Consider the following 17,031-nt stretch of genomic DNA (forward strand, 5'->3'; position numbering starts at 1 on the left):
TTGTATTGCAGTGTATTCTTGTGTGTTTGGTTTATGATGTTAATGAAAGTGAAAAGAATGAAGAAAACAAAGAGAAGAAATACTTTGTTGCTCTCACAGGTTGCATCTCTTTTGAAAGAAAAACAAAAACAAAAAAAAACCAAAAAAAAAAAAAAAATCTTTGTTTCGTGTGCTACAGCAAGGGTGCAGTTTTAGCCCTTTTTCTAGAAGCCTTTGTCAACAATTGTGCGAAAATCTTTTTGAAGCAGAAGACGGTAAGTATCTTTATACTTACTGAAGGTGATACTGGTGGACCTTTCTTTAATATTATGTTTACTATTTTATTTATTTGGTTGTGCATGTGAATTTGCATATTTTCTATTTTTAACTAAACTAATTAACAAGCCATTGAAACCGTAGTATTTTTGTTACGCTGGAACCATAAGATTCCAGTAAAAGATTAATAAACAAGCCACTGAAACCGTAAGATTTCAGTTATGCTGGAACCATAGGATTCCAGTAAAAAATTAATAAAACTTTGTGAGATGACATTGAACTGTAGGATCTCAATCAACACGTTAATACAGACCGTATGATCCATTACGAGAGGAGTGCTGCAAAGATATAATCAAAACTCTGCATATAAAACTGTCATACCATTACTTTATATATATATATATATATATATATATATATATATATATATATATATTCAATCTATGACTATGACTTACAACCATAGGCCGGCCATAAATTGCATATATATATATAATCATTATTTTATGTTATTTCATTGTATTGCATTTCATATATAAATCAGCATTCATTATATTATTGGAAGCAACAGACTAACTTAGGTATTTTTGTATTACTGTCCCTCTCTGTATTATTTATTAATACAAGATTTGAGGATGAAGAGTATTAAGACTATCCAAATGCTTACATGAATCCTAGTGGTGGTCTTTTGAGGCTAGGTTGCCTCCATTTTGATAAACTACTATGTTGTAGTTCTTAGGAGAACAATGTTTATATTCTAGTTGGTTTGTATTAATAATCACATTATGGTATTTTGAGTTGTAAATTATCAATGTCAAATATGTGGCACTATTACTATCTTTGTGTAATTGTTTAATTACACACTCTTTAATCTATTTCGAAGTATTTTATTTAGAAGCTCTGACGTGTCATTGTTAAAGAAAAATATATTCCGCTGTCAATTTATAACTCTAATGACATTATAATGATACGTGGAAATCAAAATTTTGACTTACGTCTTTTTGAAAAAGGCAGGTCGTTACATTTCTTCTACCCCCCCCCCCCCCCCCCCCCCCCCACAATCCTAATTGTACGACCCGTCTTCCCAATCCTAATTCTACCCCCCCCCCCCCCCCCCCAATCCTAATTCTACCAGATTTTTCTCAATCATTCATCATTGAATGCGATGCGTCAGAAAAAGGTATTGGTGCAATTTTAAGGCAGAATCAGAAACCTATTACTTTTTTTAGCCAAGCACTAAAGGGGAGATTCTTTATTGATGTCTACCTCTGAAAAAGAGTTAGTAGTTTTGGTATTAGCTCTTAAAAAATGGAGGCCTTATTTATTGGGCCCCCATTTTAAAATCAAGACAGACCATCAAAGTCTGAAGTTTTTGCTAGAACAAAAGATAAGGTAGTCCTATGCAGCAAAGAAGGGTTTCTAACAGGGACGGAGCCAGAAGTTATTATGGGCAGGGGCTAATGACCGAAAAAAAAAAAAAAAAAAAAAAAAAAAAAAAAAAAAAAAAAAAAAAAAAAAAAAAATTGGTAGAGGCAAAGTAAGCTAAATTTTTATTTTTACCTTATATTTTTTTAATTTTTTAGATTATTTTTTTTTCCCACCTTCAAATTTTTTTTTGTAGGAAATTTGGGGGGGAGGGGCCATGGTTTCCTAGTAGAATACAAGAGGGGCCAAGATAATAAAGTAGCATAGGCTCTTTCCAAAAGAAATGAAGAGGTGGAACAACTAACTTTCTGATCCTCAGATGCAAGAATCGCTTCAGATATTTCGAGAAAGTGATTTATTGAATACAGAGTTTACCTTAAGGGATGATGTCCTATTATACAAACAAAGACTATACATAAGAATCACTCTAAGGGAAAAAGTTTTGAACTTTGTTCATGCTAGTCCAGTGGCGAGTCATGCAGGTTATGATAAAACCATGCATAGAGCTAGAAAATATTTCTATCGGCCAGGGATGAAATCAGATATTAAGAAATCCTTTCGAGAATTTGATACATGTCAAAGGATCTAACAAAGGAAGAGATTTTAGGAGTTTAAAAATGATCCATTGGCCACAATTAAATGAAGAAGACGTTGCAGAGAGAATAAAGCTTGGAAAGAGAAGACTTGGGGAAGAGTAGAGGCGTACGTGTGTTTTTCGAGGAGTCAAAGACGTGTAAGGCTCGAGGAGTCGGTAGTTGGAGACAGCCCTTATTCAATGAACCTGCTGCAAATTTCAAGTGGGACACGTGGTGATCAGATAGCTTATGGGCTAGCAAGGGATCAGCAGCACATGTGAATAACGGGTTGTGCGAGAATTATGGGCTGGACAACCAAGTGGGTTGGACAGCTGTATTTTCAGTTGGGCTTTACTTTTGTATAAAATGCAGGCCTTTGCACTTTGGGCATTCATTCAGAAAGTTGCATCTTGTTAGTTGTAATTATGTAGCTTAGTATTTGTAGACGGAGGTTGACTCAATCCTCGAAATTGGCCACGTAACAATTCCATTTCAGATTTCAATACAATCATTTCATATCCATTCCTCCTTACAATCCATTCATAATCCTTATAGAAATCCACAGAAAAAGCCTACAGTACTTGTGTTAGCCCAAGATTGTACGGGAAGCTTGCTTGGCCTCTCCTAGCACTTGGACAGTTGGACCTTTGGTCCCAATAGGATGATGCAGAAGAAACTTCCTAGTCTTTTTAATTTGCCTTTAATAAGGTCCCTTCCTCTATTCATTAACGAACCGACGAGAAAAAAGACTCCGATGTCAGCAATTCAAACGATTTCCATAATCTTTCTGCTCCACGTTTCAATGGCAGCTTCAGATCCATCCCAAAAGAGCTTCCTTCAATGTCTTTCTGCCCATTCTCAACCCTCCCCGCCTATCTCTTCAGTCACCTACTTTCCCAGCAACTCTTCCTTCACAACTGTCTTGCAGTCGTACATAAGAAACCTCAGATTCACGTCACCGACAACCCCAAAACCCTTGTTCATAGTAACCCCCACCCACGTGTCTCACATCCAAGCATCGATAATCTGTTCCAAAATCCACGGCCTTGAAATCAGGATCCGTAGCGGCGGCCACGACTACGACGGCCTGTCATATGTGTCGGCCGCCCCATTCATCATCCTCGACATGTTCAATTTAAGATCAATTAGTGTGAACGTAGAAGATGAAAGCGCTTGGGTCGAGTCTGGAGCAACTCTCGGCGAGCTTTTCTACAGAATAGCAGAGAAGAGCAAAATCCATGGCTTCCCGGCCGGCGTTTGTCCGACAGTTGGTGTCGGAGGCCATTTTAGCGGAGGTGGGTACGGTAACATGATGAGAAAGTATGGTCTGTCTGTGGATAATATCATTGATGCGAGAGTCGTTGATGTAAACGGCAGGGTTTTGGATAGAGATTCCATGGGGGAAGATCTTTTCTGGGCCATTAGAGGAGGCGGTGGAGCTAGCTTTGGCGTCGTACTTTCTTGGAAAATCAAGTTAATTGCTGTCCCAGAAATTGTCACGGTTTTTAGACTTGAAAAAACCTTGGAACAAGGTGCTACCGACATTGTTCATCAATGGCAATACGTTGCGGACAAGATACATGAAGATCTCTTTATCAGAGTGGTTGTGCTACCGGTGAATAAAAAGCCCCATCAGACAATTAAGGCAAAATTTGTTGCTCTGTTTCTTGGAACTGCAAAAGATCTCATTGCTTTAATGGATCGAACTTTCCCTGAATTGGGTTTACAGCGCCAGGACTGCATCGAAATGATGTGGATCGAATCGGTGCTCTATTGGTCGAATTACCCAAACGGAACTTCGCTGGATGTTTTGCTCGACCGACAACCTCAATCGGAAAAGTTGTTGAAGAAGAAATCAGACTATGTCCAAAAGCCGATTCCAAAGAAGGGTCTTGAAGGCATATGGAAGAAAATGATGGAACTAAAAAAGCCGGCACTAACATTCAATCCTTACGGTGGAAAAATGAGTGAGATATCGGAGTCTGAAACGCCATTCCCGCACAGAGCAGGGAACATATACAAAATCCAATACTCGGTGACATGGAAAGAGGAAGGCGTGGAGGCTTCAAACCAAAACTTGGATCGCATACGGCGGATTTATGATTATCTGACACCATATGTGTCGCAGTCGCCGCGGGGTTCATATCTGAACTACAGAGACGTTGATTTGGGCAGCAATGGCGTCGGTAATGCAAGCTACGAAGAAGCTAGTGCTTGGGGGACTAAGTATTTTAAGGGAAATTTTGATAGATTGGTGCAAGTGAAGACGGCTGTGGATCCGGATAACTTGTTTAGATATGAACAAAGCATCCCGTCTCTTGCGTGCTGGAAATATGTAAAGTCGCAGTAGAGGCTACAGGCTTGAGGGATATGTGCTGGCAAAGATGCAAAATTTATATTCTATTATTATTCTCTCTTTTTTTTCTTCTATTGAAGATGCAAAATGTTAGTATGTATGTATTCATCCACCAGTAATGTTATACATCACCATATTATTTCAGCCTCTTCAAAGTTGATGTTTCATTGTTCTTTCAACTAAAAGATCAGTTTGTATGAACCAAATGCCATAAGGTTTAGAGAAACCACGCCACGTAAACTTTGAGCGGTCAATGGAGTCATGAAGGATATAATGGAGTGCTCGTTCATCCCCTTTCAATTTCTGTAAAGCATCTCAATGTTTCTTTTCATATATTTCTTTAATTAGATTGGGTATAGAAGCTAATAGACAAGCGGATGAGTTCCTATGGGCTAGAAAAATTTATTATTTTAAGGTGATGTTGCAGTAACGGATGTAACAAAATTTGGACAGAAAACTTACGAAATAACCCATTTCAAATTCACAAAAATATTTTGGAGTGAAAGTTGATTTTTAAAAAGCGATGGAGTGATTTCAAATCACGCGTTGATTCAGAGATTTATGATATATTTTTCAAAAAAAAAAAGATTGACAATAAATGTGTAGAAGAATGATACTAAATATATTTCAGCAGGCTATTTGAAACGAAAATATATATATAACTGAATTATATTATTTAAAAACTCAACCTTATTCGAAAAGAAAAAAGGAATTCAATTAAATTTTGAAACGTCAAGCTTTGTTCAAACGTGTGAATAAACTTGTTAATCAATTGGATTTTTGAAATTGAATTCAACTGAATTGTACCATGATTTTTATTTGGAAAATGCTGGACTTATTACCAAATCCTTACAACCAAGTTTTTACAACCTGATGTGGAATTTCCAACCAACGCTCTCTCTCTCTCTTTCTCTCTCTCTCTGGTTCTTCTTCTTCTCACTCATTCTTCTTCGATCCAAAACCAAAACCACCCACCCCGGCGCCACCCACCCTGAACCATCCCAGCGCCGCCTACCCCGGCGACCCACACAGGCGCCGCCCACCCCGGAACAAGCCGTCACTGTCCACCACGGACCACGCCGGCAACACCCATCCGGCACCCCAGATCACGCACACCCGAGTTCTGGGTCGGATCCGTGCGTGGAGAAGAACCCCGCGCCAGACCCTCCGCGCCGCCTGAATCCGACCGTCGTTCCACGTGGACCCTCCGCGCCGCTGGACCCGGCCGATCTCATCACCAGAGTCATCGGAAAACTCAGCACGCCCGGATCGAAAACGCACCCACCGACGAAGGGCCTCACCGAGGTAGATACAACCGGAACGACGCCGGCGCAACCGAGACGACGAGATCCAGACCCCAAAGATCGCCGGCAACTGCATCTCGGGATTTGGAGAGCCGGCTGTCCTTTCCTCGTCCAGAACGGCCGGATCCCGATCGGCTGGCCGGAGAAAGGCTGAATCCGGCCCTTTCCCGGCCAGAATGGCCGGATCCTGGCCGGCTGGCCGGGATCTGGCACTTTCCCGGCCGGATTCCGGCCTCGGGTTGGGCAGTTCGTGGGTGGAAAACGGGGGAAAAAATAATAATAATAAAATAAAAATAAAAATAAAAAATCTAACGTGGCATGCCACGTCAAGTTGTGAGAGAAATGCTCTTGTTATATCATCCACTATTAACTGTATTGTGAAGCATCATCATTCTGCATGGACCAATAAGCTTGTGCCAAAGATTGCGGTTTGGCAAAGGCCATTTCTCCCTTCTACAAAATTAATTATGATACAACGATTTTTCTGAAATTTTCTGCTCAAGCAGCTGTTTGTAGGAATTCTCAAGGAACCATTATTGGTTGTTCTACTGTTATTAGCCCTCCTTGTTCTCCAGTTTTTGGCGAAGCCACAGCAGCTTTTCTTGCTTGGCAGTTGGCTTTATCTTTAAAGCTTCAGCATTTCATCTTGGAAGGTGACTCTCTGGTTGTTACGCTGTCTCTTCAGAATCCAAATCTCACACAAGATTGGAGAATTTCCTCTATTATTTCCCATATTTTTTCTGATATTCCCACAACAACTAGCTGGTCAACTAGTCACGTTAACCGAAGTGCAAACTTCTGTGCCCATCATGTGGCAAACTGGGCCACAACTAGATTCTCATCTAGCTGCATTCCGAATTCGACCTATCACTTTCGATCATTTCCTATCTGTTTTGGAAAGGAATCGCTTTCATCTTTTTTAGTGCCGCTTGTGTTTGATTTCCGTTTGTATTTAAAAATAAATAAAATAAAATAAAATGTGTGTATAGCAGCCCTCTATTTGTTTTGTTTACAAGAATTCCGGACCTATAAATGTTAGTCATTCTTACCATGGATTCGAATATCATATCTCTTTTTCTTTTTCTTTTTCTTTTTTCTTTGTAGGAATGAATGTCAGATCTCTTTCTTGAAAGAGATAAGATATAATTATTTGTGGATTTCGCTTGCCTCTAATTATTAAATAACTTGAAATCTTTTATTCTTCAAATAATCTATAAGAATTAGAAAATAACGGGAGACAAGCCAAATCCATTATTTAAACGTAGACGGTAAAACAAGTAAATTACCATTCAAGGCCTTTTTTTTTTTTTTTATTAAAGAGAAAAAAAAAAAAACCCTATACGTGAAGGCTTTATATATATATATATATATATATATATATATATATATATAATACCATAAAAGATCCAGGGATACCAGAATTAACAGAATATTAAAGAATAAAATATTATAATGGAAGGTATAGAAACTATTGCTACTGAACAGAATAATAAGGCAATAATCAATTTTGAAAATAAATAAAACTTGTACAAATCTTTGAACTTCAAATTCAGAGATAGATTAATACTGAGAAAGTGAAAAATAAAGAAGACTTCTATTTAACCAAGTGTATGCAATATTGTGTAACAAAATATCAAAATGTAAAAATTTCAGAGACAGATATTTTGTTGACGAAATGAAAACTTAATTAAGAGAAAAATCACTATGAGACAGTCAAATCCAAGATATCCATTATTCAAAAGACAAACAAACATTACTTATTTTCAATAAAACGCACGTTAACAAACAAAAAAAAAAAAAAAAAAAAAGAGAGAGAAAAGCGGAAAGGGTGGGTTGGTTGGTTCTTCCGCTTGTCGCAAGAGAGAGGGTCCCCTAAAGGAGCCGGCTGTCTGCCCGGGGGGGGGGGGGGGGGGGGAGGGAGACATCTCCCTCCCCCCCGGCTCATGCGTGTCCCTTAGTCCTTGTGGACTAAAGTGTTTTTGTTCTCCTCCCTGAGTTTCTCGGTGGAGGCTTGTTTTCTTCTGGCCATTTGGGCTGTGAAGTTGTTGTTCCCCCCGGTAGATCCGGTGGCGGCTGTGTTTTCCCCTAGCCTTTCGAGGCTATGGTGACTTGTTTTCGTTTTTTGCTTTGCTTTTCTTTTCTTTCTGTTCGTCTCAAGCAGGAAAGCTGAAATCAAGTGGTCCAGCTTGGGGAAGTGGAGGCCAATCGTGTCACTCAACGGTGGTTTTGGCCTTTTCTTTCATTTGTTTTCATCGTCTTTTCGGAGCCAGATCTACTCAACCCCATTACTTTTCTCAAGACACGCGCCCCTCAGCCAAGTTCCCCACGGTCGTCCGCTCCTGCCGACGGAAGCGCGGTTCATGCCGGTTGTCAGAGTCCGGCGCGTGGTCTGCATGCGCCAGAGAGCTCTTTGTTCTTTGACGCGCGTGACAGCCGCGCTCCGCTTTTTTCTGAACATGCGCGGTGGGGCTGTGGTTAATGGTGGTTGATCTTTGGCTGGGTGGCACCGGTGACGGCGCGTGCTCCCACGCGCCGCCGTCTCCGGCAGAATCCACCCCTGCCTCTTCTGCCAGCTACCTGATTTTTGTGTTTCTGTTTGTTTGTTTATGTATTCTCTTGTTTCTCCTGTACAGTCTGCCTGTGTATTACTCATGTTTTATTGGAATTTTTGTTGGCTTGATGCTATATCGGCCCTCTTTTATTTGAGAGTGAGCGTTAATGTAAGAGAGGCTCAAATGTAATTCTGGTAAGATTTGATGTTTCTGCTCAGACAGCTATTTTTAAGTCAGATTCTTCTGGCTTAGAGTTTAGAGGGGTCCTATCCCTCTTTCTCATGATATAATTTGCAGATCTTATAATAGCACATGCTATTTGTTTAAAAAAAAAAAAAAAAAAAAACAAACAAACAAAAAAATAAAATAAAATAAAACAACTCTCACCAAAACATTACTCCTCTGTAAATCATTTTCTTATGACGTGGTTGGTCAGCTGTGACGTCAACTTGTAATTACAGTGGATAATGAAATTCGTAAAGAAAAGTAATTGGATGCGCCAAAAGAAATATAATAAAATAATATAAAAGAACTTCAATAATGATCCTTATTTGTAAATCCAACGCAGGCACGTGAACACGTCAGTCGTCCAGACTCCACAGATTCGAGCATCTTGACCGGGTCACAATATCTGCCCGAGTCGTCCACACAAGCCTCATATCTTGACGTGCATATTTACATGTAAACGCTTGATGCTCATTCAAACAGAGAATGATGATATTTGTAGGAGACGTGTTATTTCAACTCATTTTGTACATATTTATATTTGGCTTAAGATTTATGTATATGTCATGAGTCTCACATTAAATGTGAGTTTGTATGTAAAGTGTGTTTAAATATCTTATCTATTTTTATATTTTTTTATACATCTTATTTTTAAGTGTAAATGTACGATAAACTCATAAGTACACGATTTGAATTCAGTTTGTTTAAAAATTAAATGCCTAAATTTTTGATTATTCGCAATAAATCTTTACGGTCACTTTGCCGGTCAAATATATCGTAAACCGTTAATGCTACGTCAGTATTTTTACTTTAAATAATATTTTTGTTATTTTACTATAAATTAAAATCTTGAAAATAAAACCTAAAAAAAATTCAAAAAAGAAAAGAAAAGAAAGAAAAACAAAAAGCCCATGGAGCCAGCCCCGTCCATGGTGGGGAGGGATGTAAGAGGTGGAAGAAGAAGACTGAGATTGAAGGTTCGACATTTTCTTTTTAGTTTGAGATGCAGGAGAGGGGACGATGAGGCTGGATTTTACGTTATGGCGGCCATTGTTTAGATTTTGGCGGAAGGTTGTAGTCGAGTGGGTGTGTGCTCAACTGTGCTGATCATGGATGAGTTGATTGGTGAATATGGTTTTGGGAAGAAGAGGGTTAAGGCAGGATGTCCCTAATTTTGATGGGTTCATATTTCGGCAAAATATCACTTTATTTTTCTTTTAGTTCTGTCTTTCTTTGCTTTGTTAGATTCATATGCTGTTGGAGAGAGAGGGTTGAAGAAGAAGATAGAAAGATTGCTGCCATGCGTCTGATTCAGTGGTTGCAGAAGGTTGAAGAAGAAGATAAGATTGAAGGAGACTTTTTTTTTTTTACTACTTTTTTTCATGTTATATTTTTAAATTTTTGAATTTTTAATAAAATAATAAAAATATTATTTTAAACAAAAATACTGAAGGAATTCAAATCACGCGTTTACTCATGAATTTATTATATATTTACCTTATTTTTAAATTGATCTTTAAATTTATTTGAGTCACATTAAATTTTACAAATTTAATGATAAATTTAAAAGTTGATTAGATAAAAATTTATAAAAAAATATATAAAAGGTATAAGAATAGCATTTATCGTTAAATAATCACACGTGATTTAGCATATCGATTAAAATGTTGACTTACTAGTCACTCATTTGTTCGATGATTGCGGCACACAGTTTTTCTTTTTCTTTTTTTTTTTCGGACACAGTTTTTCAAATTGAAACGCAATTCAAGTTTCAAACACTTATTTATGTTTTCACAAGTTTTTTTTTCAATGGAAATCCTTTCGACCTCTATACCAACAACCTTATCAGAAGAAAACACCCTAGGGCCGTTTTGGTCAAATTTAAAAAAGTGTTTTAGATTTTGACTTTGAAAAAGTGGAAAAATTGAGAAATAATTTGGAAGGCCATATTTATTAAATGAATTGTATGTAGGGTTTTTTCTAAAATTTTGGAGTATAGTTTTGAAACAAAAAATTACTAAATGATTTTGAAAACAATTATGTAAAAAAGATGCTGCTACTGAGGCAGCGATTAGGACCGAGCAAAAACCGCACAAAATCGCACCGACTCGCATGAACCTATCGGTTTTTACGTTGATATTTGCAGGCACGGTTTAGATTTTTGCCAAACCGTGCGGGGAGGGGCGGGGCACGGGTTTAGCATTTTTTCAACACCGGATCCCGGCACCACCACGCATTGCACTGCATCAACCTAAAACACCTAAAAATAAAAAATCCTAACGCCTCTATCCGATGACTCCGGCTGTTCCTCACGAGTCACCCTTTCTTCATCTTCATTAGTAATATTAGCTTTGGATTCTTTGGCTCTGAGGAGGACAGGCCTGGACAGAGGCTGAGATTTACGAAGATATCAAAACAAGATGAAAAGAAAAGAAGAGACAAAACCTGAAAGTTTGAAACGATGAAACACATTGAAAGATGAAACTTTGAAAGGAAAAGAAAGAGACGAAGCCACATGGATAATCTAAAGGCTGAGATACATTTTCTCAAAAAAAAAAAAAAAAAAAAAAAAAAAAAAAAAAAAAAACGAAGCCTGAGATACATTTCGAAGTGTTTTACAGGCAGGCTACAGCTGTTAACAACTCACCCACTCCAAACGGTGCGTTTGGTCGTTTGATAAATCATTAAATCAGGCTGCATATTGATATGGTGCGTTTAGGAAATGGTGGAAATAAATAAGTAAAGAACAAATATTGAGAACAACTCCCACAGGCCATGCATACGGTGCGTTTAGGTTGGCTCTCGGTCTCTCTTTAGAATCTTCTTTCATTTTCCTCATCTTTTCCGTCCATCTCTCTACAGACACTGGCTCTTAGTCTTTCTCACTTGCTCCTCCACTTATTCTTCTTCTTCTTCTTCTTCTTCTTCTTCTTCTTCTTCTTCTTCTTCTTCTTCTTCTTCAGTTCTTCTAGGGTTTGCGAAATGGCGATAATGGAGAGCGACAGGCGTGGCATCACCGTTCCGACTGGTTGATTGAGATTGCGTCCTCCATTCCTCGCTGGACCATAGGTTGGTGCTTCTCTGTTGCTTAAATTTCTCAATGTTTTGTTTGGTTCAGGAGAAAATCGTTGATTTGTTTGGTTCTTGCTTGTTTATGAGAAAACTCGCCCCGCCCCGCATCACCCCATACCGCTAGGATTCTTCATTTTCTGTGCGGTTTACGGGTCCACTTTAAGGCACCCGCAGGGGGGCGGGGAGGGGCCAAAAAGGGGGGAAAATCTCCCCCCCTCCCTCGCCCCATACTCGCCCTTAGCAGCGATCTAGCGACTGCCGCCAAAGATGACCCAAGCGGCCACCATGTGGTAGCCACCAGACAAAGTTGCCACATGAGGCCCATGGTAGCACCATTGTATTAGCTTCCAAACTTTTTTTTATATCTATTTTAAAAAAAAATAAAAAAATAAAAAATAAAATAAAAAAAATTATTATTATTATTTTTATTTTTTGGTCTTTTTTTTAAGAAGTATTCTGAGTTTTGAGAAAAAAATTTGTAGTTTGTTTTGAAAAAATGTGTTAGTGGTAGGAGCTACATTTGAAAAATGTCTTGTTAATTGGTATTTGAGAAAAAATTTGAGATTTTGAAAAGTGAAAAGGGTTTTAGAGAAGTTAACCAAAGAGGCCCTCAACTTTTGCTTTTCTTGTCTTGGGTGGTTTAAAAGATAAGCTAGAAGTATCTCACCTTCAAATTTGAACACAATAAACTTGATACGCTAAATGACTATTTCATTGAAATAAGAAATAACTATTATTGGGAAAAGAAGAATTTGGAATTGAATAATTATTTTTATTTATTAGTTTTATTGTAACACTGTAATAGAATCCTAAAGATGTATCGTACAATTTAAGTGTAATATGTAGGTGAATGGAATCTTATGGTCTATCCCTACCTATAATCCTCTTATAGTGAGATGTGTGCGTCCCGTGGGACATACGATATAACGTCGATCCCTCGGCAATGTACAATAGCCAGTCATTGCTAGTTGTCCGGTCGAGTCCAACCTCGGCTGATCAACACAACTAGCGGTGCCAACCTCACCCACACATACGAAAATAAACACTAATAAGAAACTAAACAAGGTCTAAATTGCAAAATAAACTAAGTTTAAAGTGTAGGGTTTACCTCCCTTGAAGATGGGTATCCAAAATCCTCCAAAGCCTCTCATTTTTTCTTTTCTCTCTCTCCCTCTCTCTTAGGGTTTGGTGGCTAGAAGGTGACAAAATAGGATCTAGGGTTCAACCTACACTCTTATAGTGTCCTTCCCCCACGACTCCATGTTGAAATGGCGTAATTTCATTCGCAAGCAAACTGTCACAGTTTGAACATTTAAAGTAACGTTTGAATGTTTTGTTGAGGTGTACAATTGGAATGGTTCATGAAACGCTCAATCAATAGTTCATCTTAACCAATACAAACCGTTCGACTGGTCTGCATAAGAATTACCCTAATTGTCCAAAAATCCTCCCTTTTTTTTTTTCTTTTTTTTTTTTTTTTCTTTTTTTTTTTTTTTTTCCTCATTTTGAAATCGAAGACTAATTCAACTCTATATATCAAACACATTTAGATAATAATTAGAACGTCAAAGACACGAGTGTGATAACGCCACCAGAGAAGGTAAAGCTGTATAAATCCTCCATACATGAGTACCAATTTTATCAAATTTGTTGGTTCATGAATCTGTAAAGAGATTATCGGAACCCACGGAAATATGGCCATTGCCTTTACTTTTCCTCATTGAATAATACCAAAAAATCAAACACCCAAATTAAATACAGAAAATAATGGCATGCACTGACCAAAAAGTCGCACGTTCTGGAAGCAGTTCCCAATGTTGGGCCTGGATTAACGGTCGTGGTTGTCCTGGATCCGATAGGGTGAGATCAAAAACTTACCCAAACGTTGTACGACCATTCCAATCACTCAAGTGGCTCTGCCGCTCTGGGGATCCAACAGCGTCAACGTCATACGTATTTTGTTGAATATGTTTGTGTACGTCATTTTAAAATGTTTAATTTTAGGATGTACCATTTAAAAATGTAATTTTTAAAAGTTCAGTAATATGTTAGAGTATTATTAATTAGATTAGATTTGAATTTAATCCTAACCAAATCATTTTATTTTGGATAATTCACTCCTTATTTACTCTTAATTAAATCTCTTGCCTATTATTGGAATATACATATTTTTCTAAATTGTCAAATTGTAATTTTTTAACAAATTCCCTTCAAGATAGGGGTGATAATTTATATTAGTGAATCGAGTTCGGACCATGTTGATGTATGGGTGTAAAATTATATATGTCATTTTAATCCGACTTATTTAATTAAACGAGTTAAATTTTTAAACTTTAATCTTCTAATTTTGTACTAAGTTCGTGTCGAATTAGTAAATTATGTCAAAAATTACTTGTCCTTATATTTGGTGTCGAATTTGAGTTGTATCAAAACATATATATAAATAAAATTATATAAATCAACTACAACGCTATCTATTTAATCAGACGAGTAAACTTGTTGACAAATGGTATACTATGGACGGCAACGCTCAATATTTTCCAAACTAAATTAATGAGAAAACAATTCTGTATGCCAACTCCCCTTACTTTTCTTTTTCCACCTCAAAATCCATTGAATTTTCCGGTCAAAACACGGCATTCTCCCTACTAGTCTTTGTAGCACACCAGACCCAAACCCCTGTCTGTCTATAAAGTCTACAAATACAATTATACAAAGCATGAAATCTCAAACTTGAGACAAACTCTCACTCTTTTGAGTTATCTTCTATTTGCATAAAATGGTTCCATTGATTCTTCTTCTTCTTCTTCCTCTTCTTCATACATCTGGGTCATCGGCAGCCTCAGATTCAGTCTATGATACCTTTGTCCAATGCCTATCTAAGCAAACAGGGCAACCGGATCAAGTGTCCAAAATCGTCTATGCCCAAGGCAACGCTTCCTTCACATCTGTGCTGCGAGCCTACATCAGAAACTCCCGCTTCAACACCTCCTCCACACAAAAACCACTCATCATTGTAACCCCAACGCAAGAATCCCATGTGCAGGCCGCCGTGATCTGCTCCAAGGCCATCGGCACGCAACTCAAAATCAGAAGCGGCGGCCACGACTACGAAGGGATCTCCTACATCTCCGATGAGCCGTTTATCATTCTAGATATGTTCAATCTCCGGTCCATCACTGTCGACATTGAGGAACAGAGTGCTTGGGTTGAATCCGGCGCCACACTCGGAGAACTTTATTATAGAATTTGGGAGAAGAGCTCAGAACTCGGCTTCCCGGCGGGGATTTGCCCCACCGTCGGCGTCGGAGGGCACTTGAGCGGTGGAGGGTACGGTAACATTCTGCGTAAACATGGGCTTTCAGTGGATCATGTTACCGACGCGAAGATAGTAACCGCTGACGGTAAAATTCATGACAAGGCTTCAATGGGAGAAGATCTGTTTTGGGCGATTAGGGGAGGAGGAGGAGGAAGCTTTGGAGTAATACTTTCGTACAAAATTCGGTTGGTTCCGGTTCCGGAAACGGTAACAATTTTCCGGGTTGAAAGGACCTTGGAACAGAATGCGACCGACATTGTTTACAAGTGGCAGCAGGTTGCTCCCAACACAGACGAGAACCTTTTCATGAGGATGCTGATACAACCAGTGAGCTCCAAAGTGAAGAAGGGGGAGAAGACTATCAGAGCCTCAATTGTTGCAATGTTTCTCGGAAACGCCGAGCAACTGATCTCATTGTTGGATAAGGAGTTTCCTGAATTGGGTTTGAAGAAGGAAAACGTGACGGAAATGAGATGGATTGATTCTGTTGTCTGGTGGGCAAACTACGACATAGGCACGTCCCCCGATGTCCTGCTCGACAGAAATCTTGACTCGGCGAATTTCCTGAAGAGGAAATCGGATTACGTGCAGACCCCGATTTCCAAAGATGGGTTGGAATGGCTGTGGAAGAAGATGATCGAGATCGGGAAAACAGGACTGGTTTTCAATCCCTACGGCGGAAAAATGAGTGAAATCCCGGCTTCTGCAACGCCATTTCCACACCGCGCAGGAAATTTGTTCAAGATCCAGTACTCGGTGAATTGGGAAGTGGAAGGAATGGAGGCAGACAAGAACTACACAACTCAGATAAGGAGGCTTTACAGTTACATGACTCCATTTGTGTCGAAGAACCCAAGAAGTGCATTTCTGAACTACAGGGATCTTGACATTGGTGTCAATCACTTTGGCAAGAATAGCTTGGAAGAAGGAGAGGTTTATGGGGTCAAGTACTTCAACGACAACTATGATAGGTTGGTGAAGGTTAAGACTGCGGTTGATCCACAGAATTTCTTCAGGAATGAGCAGAGCATCCCAACTCTTCCAAGTAAGGCGTAGGGAATTCAATCCTTAAACAGACTGCTGTATTTTTATATATTTTATTTTTGGATTAGGAGATTGCTGTATTGTTGGTCTTATTAGCATAAATTCAGATCAAGTTTACTGTTGTTTTGTCTATTTTAGCTCAATTCAGATTGCTGTAATATGTGTAAGATTTGAGTCCTCCAATAAGTATTGTGGAATCATTGTATTGATATTTATAACAACTATACAATCATTCAACTTTTACTACATTTATGAATGGTTATAACTATTCATTTTTGTTGGAGAAATAATTAGCTCCAAAGACATGTGGGCCAAGCCCATCGGGTCGGCCCAGCAAGATTAGACCCAATTTATAAGACCATTCGTTATTTCCAAAAAGACGTATATCCCGAGTATATCAAGATAGACTTCTATCCCATCAAATATGGGATAAGGTACCTAATAGAATGACATTAGCTAAAGAGAGTGTCATATCCAGTTTGGACTCTACTACCCAATTTGAATTCTATGAAGATAAGACTCAAGACTATGTGATCTAGGACTCAGACTCCTAATTAGAAAGATAAAATTAAAGACTATGTGATCTAGGACTCATACTCCTAATCAGATTATGCTCCAAGTATTTTAGCAGTTTTATAACTGTGAGCCTATAAATAAGACTACTACGCCAGGTATTAAAAAGCAGATTCTCTGAACTCTTGAGATTACTGATATTTTCCAGAAAATAAGTTTGAACTGACTTAGGCATCGGAGTGGGGGTCCGGTCGGCACCCCCGACGAGCCGTTTGTTATTTTGCAGATTACGAGGAGAACGAACATCGAGGAAGGCAACAAATCACAAGGCGACACGTCACCGTACCGGAAACTGTACCAACAGTTTGGCGCCGTCTGTGGGAACGATGAA

At 38.7% G+C, this 17,031-nt stretch overlaps 2 protein-coding genes across 2 annotated transcripts; both read left to right on the forward strand.

Moving 5' to 3' along the window:
* The first annotated feature begins 2,671 nt into the window (after positions 1-2,671).
* On the forward strand, positions 2,672-4,766 carry LOC133868508 (berberine bridge enzyme-like 8). Its single transcript, XM_062305419.1, has one exon. It carries the CDS (start codon positions 2,917-2,919, stop codon positions 4,603-4,605), a length of 1,689 nt encoding a protein of 562 aa, XP_062161403.1. The 5' UTR covers positions 2,672-2,916; the 3' UTR covers positions 4,606-4,766.
* A 9,658-nt stretch (positions 4,767-14,424) lies between these two features.
* LOC133868061 (berberine bridge enzyme-like 21) lies at positions 14,425-16,373 on the forward strand. Its single transcript, XM_062304863.1, has one exon. The coding sequence runs from the start codon at positions 14,544-14,546 to the stop codon at positions 16,137-16,139; it is 1,596 nt and encodes a 531-aa protein (XP_062160847.1). The 5' UTR covers positions 14,425-14,543; the 3' UTR covers positions 16,140-16,373.
* Positions 16,374-17,031: the final 658 nt, after the last annotated feature.

The sequence above is a fragment of the Alnus glutinosa genome, chromosome 5 (assembly GCF_958979055.1).
Source record: "Alnus glutinosa chromosome 5, dhAlnGlut1.1, whole genome shotgun sequence".
Lineage (NCBI taxonomy): Eukaryota > Viridiplantae > Streptophyta > Magnoliopsida > Fagales > Betulaceae > Alnus > Alnus glutinosa.

Coding starts and splice junctions, on each gene's coding strand:
- LOC133868508 (XM_062305419.1), top strand. CDS start 2,917: ATGATGCAGAAGAAACTTCCTAGTCTTTTTAATTTGCCTTTAATAAGG.
- LOC133868061 (XM_062304863.1), top strand. CDS start 14,544: ATGGTTCCATTGATTCTTCTTCTTCTTCTTCCTCTTCTTCATACATCT.